Source organism: Hyla sarda, chromosome 1, assembly GCF_029499605.1.
Source record: "Hyla sarda isolate aHylSar1 chromosome 1, aHylSar1.hap1, whole genome shotgun sequence".
NCBI classification, from domain to species: Eukaryota; Metazoa; Chordata; class Amphibia; order Anura; family Hylidae; genus Hyla; species Hyla sarda.
The window spans coordinates 356,143,043-356,161,505 of record NC_079189.1 but is presented as its reverse complement, the minus strand read 5'-3'; the positions used below and the strand labels follow the sequence as shown (position 1 = coordinate 356,161,505).

Below are 18,463 nucleotides of genomic sequence, written 5' to 3'. Positions count from 1 at the left end.
TAAGGTACATAAAATATGTTACCGATGTCCAGAAGTCCAAATGTACCCCGATTCTGCATAGCGTTCAGAGGGTTGCCCCAACCCATTGAGGTGAAAGCAGGGGGCTAAATAGGGGGTAGGAAGCAGGGGAGGGTATAGAAGGGGGAAGGTTTGGTTGTGTGAGAGGGAATATAGAGGGGGGGAGGGAGCACGGGAGACAAGTGAGGGGGGAGAAGGGGAAATCTAGTCATGTTGTTGCGGTCTCATCCGAGTTCTTCAAGGGGTCAGGGAGGAAAGGTGAGCCCGCCCAACTGGGAAGGGGAGAGGATCCGAATTTGGAGTGGAGGGGGCCAAAGGACAGGTGATGGGCCGCCATGGGGGTGGACTTTGTACCTGACCAGCTCAAGTCCAAACATCCCAAAGAGTCAGCGCAGTCTCAACTAGTTCCCAAAAGAAAAAAGTGTTTTAACATGGAAGAACAGAGGCTGCAATCAGTGTCAGCAAAGGAATCCTGCAGGAGCACATCTAGACAGGTGAATCCGTGATAATCGTAAAGGGTCACTCAGGGTAGGCTCCATAGTCCAGCACCAAACAGGAAACTCTCCGTTTCCTATTCAGCCAGTCATCCGCTTCTTGAGGTGTAGAGAAGAATATGGCATTCAAACGCCTGCAAGTGGGCAGGGTAAGCCATGGAGTAAGGGAACGCCTTCTCCCTCAGCTGGGCTCTGATATATGTAAAAGTACAGTAGCTCTGCGGCATTGCAGGTCAGAGGAGAAGTCCGGAAATATGGAGACCCTGCTAGCATTGAAGGTACTCTCCGGCAGTCTTCGCGCAGAGCAGAGTATCAGATCGCGGGCATTGCAGTTCAAGAGCCTGGCTAGCGGCAGACACGTCGGTGCCCCTGGTTACCGGTGGTCTAGAAGGCACACGATGGTCGCGTTCGACCACGAACGCAGTGAAGGACACCTCGGGGAACGGGTCTTTGATCCACCCCTCCACGAAACTCCCCAGATTCTGGCCCTCCGCCTGCTCGGGTAAGCCAATTACCCTCTTGTTATTCCTGCGCAGTCTATTTTCTAAATCATCGCTCTTTTGCATGGCCAGTTCAAGCTGTTCCTGCACAGTGGTGAGGGAGGCAGGGATTGGGGGGGGGGGTCAACAGTGTCCTCAATGATGAGATCCGCGCCTCTGTCTCAGTGACCCGGTCACCGAGGTTCTGGAGATCTTGTCTCAATAGGCCCACATCTATCTTAACCTTCTCCATCTTCCCTGTTTGGGAGGTTTTGCAGGCATGTATAGCCTGTAGCAGGGAGTCCTGCAGCCCCTCCAGCGAGGAAGCTTCCCGCGCAGCTACAGCTGAGGTAGAGGAGTGTGCTGCGGCCTGCCCGGCGCCATCTTGTTTGAGCGGGCATAATCTTGCAGCTTTTCGACCACTGTACGGACCTTCCCTTTAGTAGGATTGGTTTTAGGGGCCGTATTTCGGAACCTAGAACGGGTTACCACCGTAAGGGACTCCAGGATTCTGCTCAGCATAAGTAAAAAGCAGGTTCTAAGCGGGAGCACTTAAAGCATGAGACCGCTCATCTCAACCGCCAACTCACGCCCCGATGCTGCCACTACCTTAATTCACTGTAGGGATGGCATTGAGCAGGGCGTGAGCATTGCTTGGTTTCTTCCAGACATGACACTTGGATATAATCGTTAATCTTAGTTTCTTCACACTAGAGAATCTTGTTGTTAACAGTCTGAGAGTCCTTTAGGTGCTTTTTTTTTGTAAACTTAGGTAGGCTTTTACTCTTGGGAACTTTCAGTGCAGAAGAAATGTTTTTTTATACCCTTTTCCAGATCTGTGCCAACACACAATCCTGTCTCTGAGCTCTACAGGCAGTTATTTCCCCCATCATGGCTTGGTTTTTGCTCTAACATGCATTATCAGCTGTGATACCTTTATAGACAGGGCATGTCTTTCTAAATCCTGTCCACTCAGCTGAATTTATCAAAGGTGACTCTAATTAAGATGTAGAAAAATCTCAAAGATGATCAAGAGAAATCAATGATCTGGAGAAGACCGTTTCCCTTTTAGTATATATTGCTTACTTGAAAGGGTTTCCATGGGCCCTAACTTTCATTAACAAGAAGTTCCCTATTTCTATCTAGAATGTTATCCAACATGAGCAGCAACTTTTCATAGAGATAAATAAAGCCAAGGAAAATCCTTATTGCTGTTTTCTGTTAATAGGAAAGTTCTCATGAAACATGTTTTTTTTAGCGTAATATTTTAAAAGTGGTACTCTGCCTCTAAACATCTTATCCAAAACATAGGGTATAAGATTTCTAGTCCCGGGGATCCGGCCGATAGGACCCCCTGCGATCTATGGCGCGGCACCCCAGTGATCTGTGGCATGGCACCCGCTCCGTGACTGATGACTGGGAACCACAGTGGTCACACCCCCTCCATTCATGTCTATGTGAGGAGACATGATGACTATGTACAGGGTGGGCCATTTATATGAATACACCTTATAAAATGGGAATGGTTGGGGATATTAACTTCCTGTTTGTAGCACATTAGTATATGTGAGGGGGGGGAAACTTTTCAAGATGGGTGGTGACCATGGCGACCATTTTGAAGTCGGCCATTTTGAATCCAACTTTTGTTTTCTCAATAGGAAGAGGGTCATGTGACACATCAAACTTATTGGGAATTTCACAAGAAAAACAATGATGTGCTTGGTTTTAACGTAACTTTATTCTTTCATGAGTTATTTACAAGTTTCTGACCACTTATAAAATGTGTTCAATGTGCTGCCCATTATGTTGGATTGTCAATGCAACCCTCTTCTCACACTCTTCACACACTGATAGCAACACCGCAGGATAAATGCTAGCACAGGCTTCCAGTATCTGTAGTTTCAGGTGCTGCACATCTCATATCTTCACAGCATAGACAATTGCCTTCAGATGACCCCAAAGATAAAAGTCTAAGGGGGTCAGATCGGGAGACCTTGGGGGTCCATTCAACTGGCTCACGATGACCAATCCACTTTCCAGGAAACTGTTCATCTAGGAATGCTCGGACCTGACACCCATAATGTGGTGGTGCACCATCTTGCTGGAAAAACTCAGGGAACGTGCCAGCTTCAGTGCATAAAGTGGGAAACACATCATCATGTAGCAATTTCGCATATCCAGTGGCCTTGAGGTTTCCATTGATGAAGAATGGCCCCACTATGTTTGTACCCCATATACCAAACCATACCATCAATTTTTGTGTTCCAACAGTCTTGGAGGGATCTATCCAATGTGGGTTAGTGTCAGACCAATAGCGGGGGTTTTGTTTAACTTCACCATTCACATAAAAGTTTGCCTCATCACTGAACAAAATCTTCTTCGTAAACTGAGAAGAGTGGGAGAAGAGGGTTGCAATGGCAATCCAACACAATGGGCAGCACATTGAACACATTTTATAAGTGGTCAGAAACTTGTAAATAACTCATGAAAGAATAAAGTTACGTTAAAAGGGGGTAGTACCCTTTTAAGTCTTTCCTTTTCAATCCAGCTGCATAGTTTAACTTAACACTGGTTCTGTAAATGAACCATATATACACCAGGTTAATACAGCTTGTTTTGTACTCTACGTTCAAAATACTTGGGCGCTCATTTTTCTGAGACACAGGCAATCTAACCTTGAAACTAGTTGAAAGGTTACAATTTGATGGTGAATTAATGTTTTTAGGCATGCACTATTCCTCTCGTTACTATCGCCTGTCACAAAATAACGGCCGTTATTAATAATGGGCAATGACGGGTTAAAGCGTTTATTGGAAAAATCCCATAGACTATAATGGGATTTTCTAACGGCCGATTTCCAGGGTTTTTATAACAGGTGTTTATAACGGAGGTATTTTTATAGTGTGAAAGCAGCCTTAGTATTAACTATGGAACTTTCTCTAAAATGTATCAAAACTGAACTAGGATGCGCATAAGATAATTTTTTTTATTTTTTTGCCTTTTGTGTGCATTTCAGTCTTTAACCCACTATTTTATTTCTGGATGTGACTATTATTTTTCACATATTTTACTGTGTGGAGTTTCATTTGACATCAAAAGAATCAAAAATACAGAGGTGCTGGTATTTCTTTCCTATCTAATACTTGAAATAATGGCTGGATCTTCGCTCTTATTATTCTAAGAACAGGCTACACAGCAGCTGCACAGCACAATAGGTATTCAGTGTGTGCTTGAAATATGGTAGCAGATGATCTTGTTGTATATCAGAACATTCACTTCAGGATCTGCTCAAGGTCAGGCAATCATAATTTTATTTTTGCACTGGAGAAAGTGTCAGCTGTGACTTAACATGCATCTTCTCCACTTTTTCTGCTTACTAGTCTATAAAGTTGTGAGAGAAATAAAAAAAAGCTTTTATTTTGTGTTTCGTAGGTTATAAGCACAGCAAAACAAGCTTTTTGGCATATGTTTAAAGGGACTGTCCTGTTTTAGGAATACTTGGTTGGGGAAAAGTACCTTCTCTTTTCCTGCTTCCAGCCTAAGGGCTCGTTCACACAGGCGGATCCACAAAGTATTTGACGCTGCGGATCTGCTGATGATGGACCCCTATAGTTTGACTCAGAGCGGCAATCCACTTCTGCTGATGTGTAATTACAGGTCTTCTCACCATCCGAACGCCGATCTAATGCTGCGGGAAGCCATTGCAGCCTGAAGCAATGGAGTACAAATAACACTGATCGATGCTGTGCTATAGCACAGCATTGAACAGTGTATACAATCTAAGAAGAAAATGTAAAAGATAAAAAAAAATGTTTTTTTAAGAAGTTAAAAACTGAATAAGCCCCCTCTCTAATAAAAGTTTTAATACACCCCTTCCCATTTTTTCAAAATACAATTATGTAAAATGCAGTTATCACTGAATGCATAAATGTCCAAATAATTTAAAATATGTTAATTAAACCGCAAAATTAATGACGTACTTGTAAAAAAAAAAAGTGTATATATATATATATAATAATCCAGAATTGCATTTTTTGGTCACTTCAAATATCAGAATTTTTTTTTTTTTAAAACAGAGTCCCATCAAAACAAAAATGGTACTGATAAAAAAAAATAAAAAAAAAAATACATATGATGCAAAAAATGAGCCTCATACATCCCTGTATACGGTAAAATAAGTTATAGGGTCCGAAGAGGACAATTGTAAGCATATTGAAAAACAAAGAATATCCAGCGCAGCAGAAGCTCGAATGCATAGGTTTATTATCGATACAGCAACATACAGGAAGTAAGACAGCAGTGACGCGTTTCGATCATTTAAGCAATCTTAGTCATACAAAGTATAACTAAATTGACTAAGATCGCTTAGACGATCGAAACTCATCACTGCTGTCTTCCTTCCTGGATGTTGCTGTATCGATAATAAACCTATGCATTCGAGCTTCTGCTGCACTGGATATTCTTTGTTTTTCAATAAGTTGCTTACCAGCATTGTCCAGGCTGAATCCTGGGCGTGGCTGGTGGCATTTGAGGGGTGAGCTGGTTTTACTACATACAATTTTAAGCATATTCATTTTTGTACAAAAAGTAATTTTTTTTAAAGTAGTAAAATAAAACAAAACCTAGGGTACGTTCACGTACGCAGATTTGATGCACAGGATTTTCTGCTGCAGATTTCAATGTAAACTATATGACTGAGCACAGTTTCTAATCGGCAGTTACAAATCCTGCACATCAAACCTGTGCAGGATCCTGTACGTGTGAACGTACTCCTAACATAAATTGGACTGTGAATGTAAGTCCAGCTTACCCTGCCCTGGACAGATGGAGCACGGATCCAGGTGCTGGACTGCAACAGCGCAGCAATAGGAAAACAAGGGACCGGATCCTGCTATTGCGAAAATAAGACTGTATTTATTCCAAAATGACACAGCCCAGGAACACACGTGACGCGTTACAAGCGCGCCTTGTGCTTGAAACGCGTCACTTACCGTGCTGGACCGTTCCTTTATTTGTTACCTTGTGTTCCTGTATTATTTCATTTTGGAATAAATACAGTCTTTTATCTTCGCAAGAGCTGGATCCGATCCTTTGTTTTCCTAATATAAATTGGGTATCATTTTTATTGTATGGACCTACACAATTTTGGTAACTGCTGTTTTTTTGTTTGTTTTTTTGCCCCACAAATATTTTTTTTTCTGTTTAGCTTTGTATTTTATGATATAATAAGAGATGTTATTACAAAGTACATTGGTGGTGCAAAAAACATGCCCCCTCCATGCATATCCGGCTCTCCCATAGAGATGCATGGAGGGGATGTTTCGTCCGGTGCTTTGTGCCGTGGATGACACAGCTTCATTCATGGGGGGAGCCGGGGCTCCAAACACAAGATCATGGGGGGTTCTAGTGGTCAGACCCCCTGCCCTTAACTGGACTACTCCTTTAATGGATAAAATAATTTTGGTGGCTTTATTTACCCAGAGGTGTAGCTGGTAGCTTCTGGGCCCAGATGCAAAATCTGCAACAGGGCCTCATATGCCAATTATAATACTGGTCTCTTATGGGGCAGATTTGTTTTAGAGCTCCCTTAGGCACCTGGGCCCCAGTGCGACTGCTACATCTATAGCTACACCTCTGTATTTACCCAATACTAGTAAGCCTTGTAATGGATTCCCTGAATTTTAAAGGGGATAAGATATCTAGTAAGAGTACCCCTTTAACAACTTATGCATCATGGACTGTTATTTAATAGTAAATAATCTTCCTTATCTGTACAGTTATCATATGTGGTATTTTATTTTAAACTAAATAGAATATATTTTTTTATGACCTGAGAGAAAAAGCTTTTTTTGCTTTTTTTTGGACTTGTCTTTTTCTCCCTCATTATAGTCTAAATTTTGTAAAAGTTAGAAAAGAAAGAACCTTGCACTTTTGGCATTGGAATCCATCTGTCTAATATTCACATTTTACTTTGTGCTGGTGGCATTCATTTAACTAGTTCTCTGTTTAGTGAAGGCCAAACACTACTAGATTGATTGATTGTTTTACAAGTAGTAGCTGACCTTTTATTGGAATGTAATTTCTATTGATTCAGAGTAGTGACATATTTGCAGTTGTAGAAATTGGGATTGTTCTTTTAATTGTTCATCTTTTGTATTTGCTAATGTCGTACCCTGCTTACAAGTTTATAATAAACAAAACCAGTGTCACAAAGCTTCTCAAATACAAGTGCAGAGCTGCTGTGGACTTTGAAAGCTGTTCTGTATTGACTTTTCTTAACCGATGGTTTGTTAAAGAGCCTATTAGAAAACAATTGTTCTAGTAGAAATAATGAACATGGTAGGCGGCTTCATTATTTAATTTCACACTTTTCACAATTTTTATTCAGAGAATTTTCTTCACTCATTTGTTTAATCTTCTCCTTTTAGGAATGTTGTCTCTGCAGTCTACGAGGGGGTGCTCTCAAGCAAACAACGGATAATAAGTAAGTTTCAGGTAACTTTTTCTAAATGCTTTCTGTGAAGCCTCTGTTACGTTGCTTTTTGATTTGGCATGGGAGCTGAACATACAATTGCCCTTTGTTGGATGTCATTTTTTGTACAAAGAATTATATTTACTTGGTAGATTAATATGGTATCCCATCATTGGATTTATGTCTAAGACCCCTTTCACACTGCCGTTAGTGCCCGGCAGTGCGACGGCTGACGGAAGAGCAGAGCAGGGCAGAATAAATGTAGAAAAATTACAGCATGTGACGTCTTTTTCTCCCATTATTACTGGTCCCGGTGGCCCCCCTAAAAGTAAATGGGAGCTGCCGGGGCCCATTGTTTGCCGTTGCCCCATGTTATGAGAACGACTGTTAAAGTCAGGGGGAAAAAGAGACTATGAAGGCCGCTCTCGACTGGGAGCAACGGCAGTGGGAAAGTAGCCTTAGCTACCTTGCATCTGGTAGACATACAGGGTGGCAACAAAGAGCGTGTCTCAGGGCCCCAACATCCAATTAAGGTTATATTTGGACTTGATACATTGGGGACCCCGAGCTGCCAAAGGACACCCTAGTTGAGGATGAGCTCTCTTGGGAGGGGGACCCTGAGTGACCTCATATGTTCCCCACTGTATCTCCACAAGAGTAACACAACAGGAAATGCAGTTATGTGTTTTAGCTGGGATAAGAACAGGGTATGGTGGTTGGTAGCTGATCTAATGGAGATCTGTGTTTACAAGCTGCCCCATCCTTAGTTAACACTTATGGAGGCCTTAGAAGGGCAATGGAATCTCTTTGTTCCAAAGAGAGATTGTCACTGGACCCTGTGATAATGCCATTTGACTTGCCATGGGGATGTAACACTGTTGTTCACCCAAAAGGAATCCGTTTGTGTTTGGAATTCACTTGAACAAGTTGTGTGAGTCTCTTCTGTGAAGGAAAAGGGACATAAGAATTAGATGCGGTTCTAGATGTCTGGATCACATGGTGTCTAGTCAACACAGAGCTACCCAGTTGGGGCATAAGGGTTCTGTTACACTTCTTTTTTAGCTGTGGCTAGTGTTGTTTTTGATTATTTTACTAAAAGATTGTTAAAATATTAAAATAAATAGAATACTAAAATAAAATACTGTCTAACAGCTATAAATAGTGGAACAGCAGTGATTGGGTTAAGTTCTAAATATATTGATAGCCATATCCCTATGAGCAGACTTTTTGCGATTTATTGTATGTTTTAAATGGTACCTGTCATTAGTAATAAAAAATAAATATATTATAGATTAGCTTATTTAAGTAACTTTTCTAATATATTTCTTAATACAATTTTGTAACTTTGTGTTAAATTAACCCCTAAAAGTTTGACCATCAGGGGTCCTACCTGCAGTCCTGCTTGCAGATGGTCTCCTGTAGCAGCCTGGCAGAGACAAAAGTCAGGAAATGCAGGTGAGACCTCATCTCAGTGTATAGAGCTGAATATGTCGGCTCCCTAGATGATCAGCATTCAAGCAGTAATTTTGTGCTTGTGAACCCAGGTAATCCAATAGAAAGAAAATTGTCCGGCACAGGCTTCTCCAATGCTCGTAGTTATTTAATATATACATGTGAATGTATTTCAAGAACGCAAGGCGCGTTTCACCTTCTGCCTTTATCAACTGTATCTACAATTGATAAAGACGAAAGCAGAAACACTTCTTGCGTTCTTGTAATACATTCACATGTATATAATAGTCACTACGAGCATTGAAGAAGCCTATGCCGGGACAATTTTCTTTCCCTAGTTGAGCTAAACTGTAAAGTCATCATGCCTTTAGTACATAGTGCTGAATATTGTGCTGAATATTTCTGCTCCCTTTTTAAGTTGCTGGGCAGAGCTAACACACTGTAGAGCTCAGTGCTAAAGGGGGGGGGGGGGGGGGTTACAGCCATCTCACACTGAACTGCTCTTGGCTGTATGTAGTGCGTGAAAAAGTTTTCCCCTGTATGGCTTCAGGTAAAGTCACACTTGTTGAGTAACGTCCCTTCCCAGTCTGTGAAGCTGACTAAGCAGAAGATACAGAACACAAGGTAGAAAACAAAAAAAAAAGGAAAATAAAGGCAGGCGGTGGTTTATCATGATATGGGGAGTAAACTGGGAGGATTAAAACAAAAAGGATTAAAAAAAGTTATCAAGCTCATGATAGGACACTCAATGGTTTTTAAATGGGTTATTACAAATGTGTTGAATTCAGATATCTGGCATATTTATTTTTAATTTTTTTTACATGCTTTTTTTTTTTTAATGCTTTTTTTTCGAGTAGGTTTGGTAAGGTTTTTGTGTTGCATTGTGCACCATGATGCAACATTGTGAGCCAAAGAAACCCCAAGAAAACTTTCAAGCCATTTTTAAGCCAACAAAAGGGTCTGGCTTCACATCTTTCACTATACCCCACAAACTTAAAAAGCTTTTCTTGATGGGAACAACACTCATAGTAAAAGCTGGTCGGGTTTGATCACTCGAACAACTTTTCCAGTGGAAAATAAAATTATTTTCAAATCCAACTGGTGCCAAAAAAAAGTTAAACAGATTTGTAAATTACTTCTATTTAAAAATCTTAATCCTTCCAGTACTTATCAGCTGCTTTATGCTCAAGGGAAACGTGTAGTTCTTTCCATTCTGACCACAGTGCTCTCTGCTGACACCTCTGTCCATGTCAGGAACTGTCCTGAGCAGAAGCAAATCCCCATAGCAAACCTCTCCTGCTTTGGACAGTTCCTTACATGGACTGAGGTGGCAGCAGAGAGCACTGTGGTCCGACTGGAAAGACCTACACAACTTTCTCTGGAGCATACAGCTGCTGAGAAGTACATTTTTTAATAGAAGTAATTTACAAATCTGTTAAACTTTCTGGCACCAGTTGGTTTGAAAATATTTTTTTCACCACTGGAGTACCCCTTTAATTATGTCATTGTTTAAGTTAATAAAATAATAAATGATTGATTATTTACCTTAAAATTTTTGTTTATTTTACTTGTGCATTGTCTTTTAGTTAGTCTGTACTTCGGTTGATCTTGTCTGTTGGCACCCCCTGGTTGCATCACAAGGGCACCTAGCCGTAACAGGAAGCCCCTTTTACCCGTTTAAACTCCTTCAGTTTCATTAGTAAACTTTGACCGCAGGATCTAAAATGTTAAACAAACAAGATGTTATGATGGTACAGGCATTGCTGCAATGACTTAATAATACATTGTTTTGCGGGAAATAGCATTTACCCTCAGAGAAATAGTTTAGTGCTGTATTTATTCATTATTTCCAAAATAGTTTGGAGCAGTGTGGCAAGATCTGTGTGCTTTATGATACATTCATACGGGTGGAGTTATTTGCGGGTTTCCCGCTGCGTATTTGAAAGGGGGCGCTGCAGAAAATGGGCTGCAGACCCTATTGACTTCAGTAGGGCTTGCGGCGGATTTTCCGCCACTTTCAAATACGCAGCGGGAAACCCGGAAATAAATCTACCCGTATAAACATACCCTTATAGTAGCCAAAATGAAAGGAAGTCAAGTAACATAGAAACATAATTTCAGTCACTAGGAATTGGTATACAGCTCTATCTCCTTGAGATCAAAGAGAGACAGTGGAACTGAATACAGAACTTTGCTGTGCATCGTGTTTCTGTTTCTGTACTACTTTATCTTGGGCTTCGACATTACATCGAAACTGTAATTTACTTGTACCCACCCTTTTATTAAAATGAGGTTACTCTTATTGCCCTTATACATACCGCTAAGCAGACAGGTAAGCTACAGAAAGCATCAGCTTGCTGTGTGTACCCCTAGTGTTAGATTTGAATGCTGATTTTATTCATGTATTTGTTGTTAATGTGAATGGTCAAATAAAAAAATAAGTTATATGGCTTTAGGCCCATGCAAATATGTCTTTCTAGTTTAGACAGACAGATCTAGTATTAGTAACTTTTCTCCAAAGTAAGTGTAAGTCGACTGAGATAAGCATTTTCTGTGGTTGCTTGGATTAAAGTAGCACCTTAATAATATACATTTCAACCCTTTAGGCTGTATTTAGATTTGAACACACAGTGATTGGTCTTGTTTGTTTTTCTGTAACAAATATGCACTTATGGAGCTAATGAAAGTCCTTTGTCAATGTCTGTTGAAACCTTATCATACTCCAGCATATTTTCTTCATTAGTTGGAGTTTAAGTCGATTGCGTAATCTTTCTAGTTTTGTAAGAAACTCACAAAACATACCAAATAATTTTTTTTTTAGGCTAGCTAATCTCCTAGGAAGTGTTATGTAGACCTAAAACAGATACAAATATACATGCAAAGATTTTTTACTTCATAAACTGTGATGGAACATATGTAATATTTGAAGCAAAAATTGTAGGGCAGATAGGCACATTGAATGATTTATAGTGTTGTTGTTTGCACAAGCTTCAGGGGGTTTGACTTACTGTCCCTAGCACATTACAGGGAAGAGGCACTCCAAAATAAGGTGAATTCAAAATGTAAATGTATTCACACATCCAAGCAAAGTGCAACCTTTCGATTCCTACAATTTGGATCTTTTTCAAGCAGGACATGCTGTGAGTTGTAGTTCTGCATCAGCAGCAGAGCCATAGGTTGTAGATCACTGCTCCATTGTGCAGCTGACCAAAAACAAACCCAACTCCCAGCATGCCCTTACATAAATCTGTTTCATTCGTTACAGTAGATTTATATATAAAATATAGATTATAAATTGTATGTTTTTTCTTTAAGATTTTGTAATTTACAAAACCTTCCCTGGGGAGCTGCAGAGTCAGTATAGCAGGACTTGTGCACTTTATGGCAGCTGAAATAAAGACGATCAATTGAAAAGGAAACCTATAGCTTTTTCAGACCTTACTACTCATAGTGGTTGTTGGCCAAATCGGCTGATATTTTCTTGTGTAATAGGCCCAGTGATAAAGCGGTGATCACTTTTTTAATGTTGGCCTAAAATTCATAGTTAATATGCAAATGGAGGTGTACAGACAATAGTGATGAAAGTGAAGAACTGCACAAACAAACTGTTCGTGTGGATTTGATGTCTTTATTCTGTAGAAAAACCGCTTTGTGATGGTCCATCAGTGTCAGAAAGGCATCTTGCCCACTCCTCTTGATTGACCTGCCAGTGGCTGGCCTGTGTAGATTGTTTGAGTGCCATCTGAGAGCGCCAACAGAATCACTGCACATTGGCCGCAGTACACATTTACTTTACATGCGCGAGCAGTCTACACTAAGCACTCTGCTGGCAGACGAGCCGTGTGTCATTCAAAAGGAGAAGCTGGTGTGACATTGGAGGAGAGAGGAACTTCTGGCATAGGGCACAGTGGACCCCAGGCAGCACCTCTTACATTTGTTTATACAGAATAAAGACATCAAATCCACTTACAAAAGCAATGTCTTAAATGCTGACGCTAATCCTTGCTTGGCTGTGTGGACAGTTTAGCAGGGGCAACTCGTGACAGATGCAGTTTACAGAGAAGATGTCAGTTTTTTTGTTTTTGGTGCTCCACATCAACGTCGTTGACTCTTTTCTCCTCTCTTATAAAAGAACTTTGGCTCATGCATGTGACTGGTATCTAGTCACATGGGAATGCATGTGGCATCTCCAGTCATGCTTGCTATGTTTTCCTTCCACCAGTAAGGCTGTTCTCCTAACCTGTCAGGTCCAGTGTGGTGTGTGTTAAGCAGCAGGGACTTGACAGGTGCTCCTTAAACAACTAGTCTGTATGTCGACAAGGATCCTTATAGTGATAGAGTACTGCTCCTTCCTCTTAGACTAGGAGAGATGCATACAAAGCCTTAACCTTGTCTTGTATAGTATTGCTAACCTACCTTATCTAGGCTTCTAGGATTACAATACAGCTTTGATTCACATGCCCACCCTCTTTTAATGAGGCTTTTCTGCTCATACTGTGACTGTATATACAGCAAAGTTGACAAGTGAACTAGAGACAACAGTTTAAAGGGGTACTCTGCCCCTAGACATCTTATCCCTATCCAAAGCATAGGGGATAAGATGTCTGATCGCAGGCTCTGGCCACTGGGACCCCTGCAATCTTTAGGCCGGCACAGCGGCCTTCTGTGTGCTAGTTGTCACGCCCCTCCCTTAGACCAATGGAGGGGGTATGATGTGATGTCACAAACACAGAAGCTCCAAGCTTCTGTGCTCAGAACAGTGCGGTGCTGGCCTGGAGAGCATGATGGCCCTAGGGGCCAGACTCTTAGAGATCAGATATCTTTGGATAGGGGATAAGATGTCTAGGGGCAGAGTGCCCCTTTAATGTTACTCCTCTAGTGGTCAATGGGAAAACTGTAATATCCCAGCTTATTTTTATGTGAATAAAAAAACTTTCATATTTTACAATTGTGTATAATACAGTGTCTGTCTGTATGTTTCTTGTTTAGATGGGCACACATAATGTGTGCAATTGCTGTCCCAGAAGTAAAGTTTGAAAACGTTATGGAAAGATCTCAAGTAGACACCAGCAGAATTCCTCTTGAGAGGTTAAAATTGGTAAGTACGCCACAAGTGTATGTTCTCATGAGAGCTAAAATTGTTAGAAGACTTTTAAACTGGATTTAAAAGACAGACTTTCTTTTGAGTGTGTCTCAAAGCCAATGTATAGTGAGCATGAATAGTGCATTCCCCTCTTTGTTTTATAAGCACATTTCAATAAATGAAATACAGTTATTGAATAGGTTCATGTTGTGCCACATCTTCAGGACCTTTTAAACAGCATGCACTTTGTCAAGAGAAAGATCTAAAAACATCCTACTTTTGAAGAACAGAGGTTTAGAAATTGAATTGTCTTTTGATACATAATAGAAAAGACAACTTCTATCAAGATTAATACAATGTAGCAAAAATGTAAAACTTAAAAGTAGTAGTCCATGTATAAATTCCCCCATTAAATATGCATAATGGAGAAGTTTTATCAAAACCTGTGTAGAGGAAAAGTGGTGCAGTTGTCCTTAGCAACCAATCAAATCGCTTCTTTCATTTTTAAAAGACCTTTGAAAATAAAAGAAGCAATCTGGTTACTATCGGCAACTGCACCACTCTTTCTCTAAACATGTTTTGATGAATCCCATCGAAAAAATCTAAAGAGATAATAGTTGTAGGGACAATCCATAATTCACGTACAATCAAGACAAATTAGACATTTTTTCCTGTCAAAATAACAGAATGTTGTATGACCTTGTGGTGTGTTTGTTCACAAGGAAACACCTGCTATGTTTATCTTGCAGAGCTCTCTACCTTTAGAGGGAATGGGTACTGGAGTGAGCTTAGTCCTTTTTAACTCCAATTGGACTGTGCTTAAGCAATGGCCAAATGTGTGAAACTGTGACCAGCAGTCAGTGAAAGGGAAACCGTTCATGTGAGAGTGGTTCAGCCACTTCAATCAGCTGATTAGTTTGAGTTCTGGTAACCAAACCTCTATTGGTCATATATTGACTGCCTATCCTAAGGGTAGGTCATCAGTATTAGAATCCTGGAAAAGCCCTTTAAATAGCTATTGACAGAATGATATGGACTATCCCTGTGTCCCTTTTATCAAGTCCAAAGCAAATCTAACATCTCACAAATATGCAGGGGTAAAGACAATAGATGTGAAGAATTCACATTAAGATGGGCCATAACTTGTCCTGCTATAGGAACATAGACTAAATAGATAAGGATGAGAAAAAGGGAGAGGGAGGGAGGGGGGAACAGGGGAGAGACTGTAATTAAGCAGGTCAAAGTGAGATGCAAAAGAGAATCCAGTACAGCACAGGTTATAAGAGAATCCAATACAGTACAGCACAGGATATAAGAGAATACAGTACGGCACAGGTTATAAGAGAAGACAGTACAGCACAGGTTATAAGAGAAGACAGTACACCACAGGATATAAGAGAATACAGTACAGCACAGGTTATAAGAGAAGACAGTACAGCACAGGATATAAGAGAAGACCGTACAGCACAGGTTATAAGAGAAGACAGTACAGCACAGGATATAAGAGAAAACCGTACAGCACAGGATATAAGAGAAGACAGTACAGCAGAGGATATAAGAGAAGACAGTACAGCACAGGATATAAGAGAATACAGTACAGCACAGGTTATAAGAGAAGACAGTACAGCACAGGATATAAGAGAAGACAGTACAGCACAGGATATAAGAGAAGACAGTACAGCACAGGTTATAAGAGAAGACAGTACAGCACAGGTTATAAGAGAAGACAGTACAGCACAGGTTATAAGAGAAGACAGTACAGCACAGGTTATAAGAGAAGACAGTACAGCACAGGTTATAAGAGAAGACAGTACAGCACGGGTTATAAGAGAAGACAGTACAGCACGGGTAATAAGAGAAGACAGTACAGCACGGGGTATAAGAGAATACAGTACAGCACAGGTTATAAGAGAAGACAGTACAGCACAGGTTATAAGAGAAGACAGTACAGCACAGGTTATAAGAGAAGACAGTACAGCACGGGTTATAAGAGAAGACAGTACAGCACGGGTTATAAGAGAAGACAGTACAGCACGGGTTATAAGAGAAGACAGTACAGCACAGGGTATAAGAGAAGACAGTACAGCACGGGATATAAGAGAAGACAGTACAGCACGGGATATAAGAGAAGACAGTACAGCACGGGTTATAAGAGAAGACAGTACAGCACGGGTTATAAGAGAAGACAGTACAGCACGGGTTATAAGAGAAGACAGTACATCACGGGTTATAAGAGAAGACAGTACAGCACGGGTTATAAGAGAAGACAGTACAGCACGGGTTATAAGAGAAGACAGTACAGCACGGGTTATAAGAGAAGACAGTACAGCACGGGTTATAAGAGAATACAGTACAGCACAAGATATAAGAAATTTTGATAATTAGATAAAAAGCTCTAATCCACATTGAGTCCCCTGTTTCATTTTAGCTTCAAATGTCTTTCTCTTGTGTGTTTTTGAAATTCCCTCTCAGTATCTTGATTACTGAAATAATAGTTTTTTTTATTCAAAAACAGGGGACTTAATGTGGATATAAGCTTTTAACCCCTTAAGGACCAAGCCCATTTTCACCTTAAGGACCAGACCAATTTTATTTTTGCGTTTTTCATTTTTTCCTCCTCGCTTTCTAAAATCCATAACTCTTTTATATTTCCATCTACAGACCCATATATGGGCTTGTTTTTTTTGCATGACCAATTCTACTTTCTAATGAAATCTCTCATTTTCCCATAAAATGTATGGAGGGTTTTGTTTTCACACTGTGCAATTTACGGTAAAAATTACGTGTTCTCGTATTCTAATACGATTAAAATGGTACCCATGGCTAGATACTTTTATATTTTTGTACCGCTTAAAAAAAAATCTAAAACTTCTTGTACAAAATCAGTAATCTAAAATCGCCCTATTTTGACAACCTATAACTTTTTCATTTTTCCGTATATAGGGGGGTATGAGGGCTCATATTTTGCGCCGTCATCTGTACTTTTTATCGATACTACATTTGCGTATATAAAACTTTTATATCATTTTTTATAAATTTTTGGGGTGAATAAAATTTGATAAAAAAAGGAGCATTTTTGATCTTTTTTTTATTTTTTATGTTTACGCCGTTCACCGTACGGCATCATTAACATTAGATTTTGATAGATTGGACATATACACACGCAGCCATACCAAATATGTTTAAAAAAAAATACGCTTTTTGCGGGTACAGTGGGAAAAACTGAAAATTTTTATTGGGGGAGGGGATTTTTCACTTTTTTTATTTTTACATTTTTCAACTTTTTTTTTTTTTTTTACTTTTTATGTACCCATAAGAGACTATCTAAAGCAATCATTTGATTGCTAATACTGTTCAGTGCTATGCAAAGGACATAGCACTGATCAGTATTATCAGCTATCTTCTGCTCTTGTCTGCTAGATATCAAACCAGAGCAGGAGACGCCAGGAGACGGACAGAGGCAGGTGAGGGGACCTCTGTCCGCCATTCCAGAAGATCGGATTGTCGCAGCAGTGCTGCGGGCGACCATCTATTTTATCATGCGCATTGCCGCAGATGACATGATCTGTACTGAAATGGTGATCTGTAATGGTGGTCATCTGCGTGATCGCGGATGTCGGCCATTACCAGCGGGTCCCTGCACCGCCCCGACACTTGCGGTCATACACAGGACTTAAATGTACGTCCTGGTGCGCAAAGTACCACCAAACCAGGACGTACAATTATGTCCGTTGTCGTTAAAGGGTTAATCAGGATACTGAGAGGGAATTTCAAAAACACTCAAGAAAGAAAGACATTTGAAGCTAAAATGATAGTTTTATTTATTCCAAAAACAGGGGACTCAGTGCGGATTTGAGCTTTTTATCTCATTATCAAAATTTCTTATATCCTGTGCTGTACTGTATTCTCTTGCATCCTGTACTGTACTATATTTTCTTATATTTTGTGCTGTACTGTATTCTCTTATAACCTGTGCTGTACTGTATTCTCTTATAACCTGTGCTGTACTGTATTCTCTTATAACCTGTGCTGTACGGGATTATCTTATAACCTGTGCTGTACGGGATTATCTTATAACCTGTGCTGTACTGTATTCTCTTATATCCTGTGCTGTACTGTATTCTCTTATATCCTGTGCTGTACTGTATTCTCTTATAACCTGTGCTGTGCTGAATTCTCTTATAACCTGTGCTGTACCAGATTCTCTTATAACCTGTGCTGTACCAGATTCTCTTATAACCTGTGCTGTACTGTATTCTCTTATATCCTGTGCTGTACTGGATTCTCTTATAACCTGTGCTGTACTGTATTCTCTTATATCCTGTGCTGTACTGGATTCTCTTATAACCTGTGCTGTACCAGATTCTCTTATAACCTGTGCTGTACTGTATTCTCTTATATCCTGTGCTGTACTGGATTCTCTTATAACCTGTGCTGTACTGTATTCTCTTATATCCTGTGCTGT

General features: G+C 40.2%; 1 protein-coding gene across 3 annotated transcripts in view; it reads left to right on the top strand.

The window, feature by feature from the left end:
- The window catches only part of KDM4C (lysine demethylase 4C), a 459,478-nt gene that overhangs the window by 317,539 nt on the left and 123,476 nt on the right, over nucleotides 1-18,463 (top strand). For all 3 annotated transcript variants that reach the window (XM_056521848.1, XM_056521837.1, XM_056521858.1), the window contains 2 exons: nucleotides 7,420-7,475; nucleotides 13,905-14,013. In XM_056521848.1, the coding sequence (XP_056377823.1) occupies nucleotides 7,420-7,475; nucleotides 13,905-14,013 (165 nt within the window). The remainder of the gene's footprint in view (nucleotides 1-7,419; nucleotides 7,476-13,904; nucleotides 14,014-18,463) is intronic.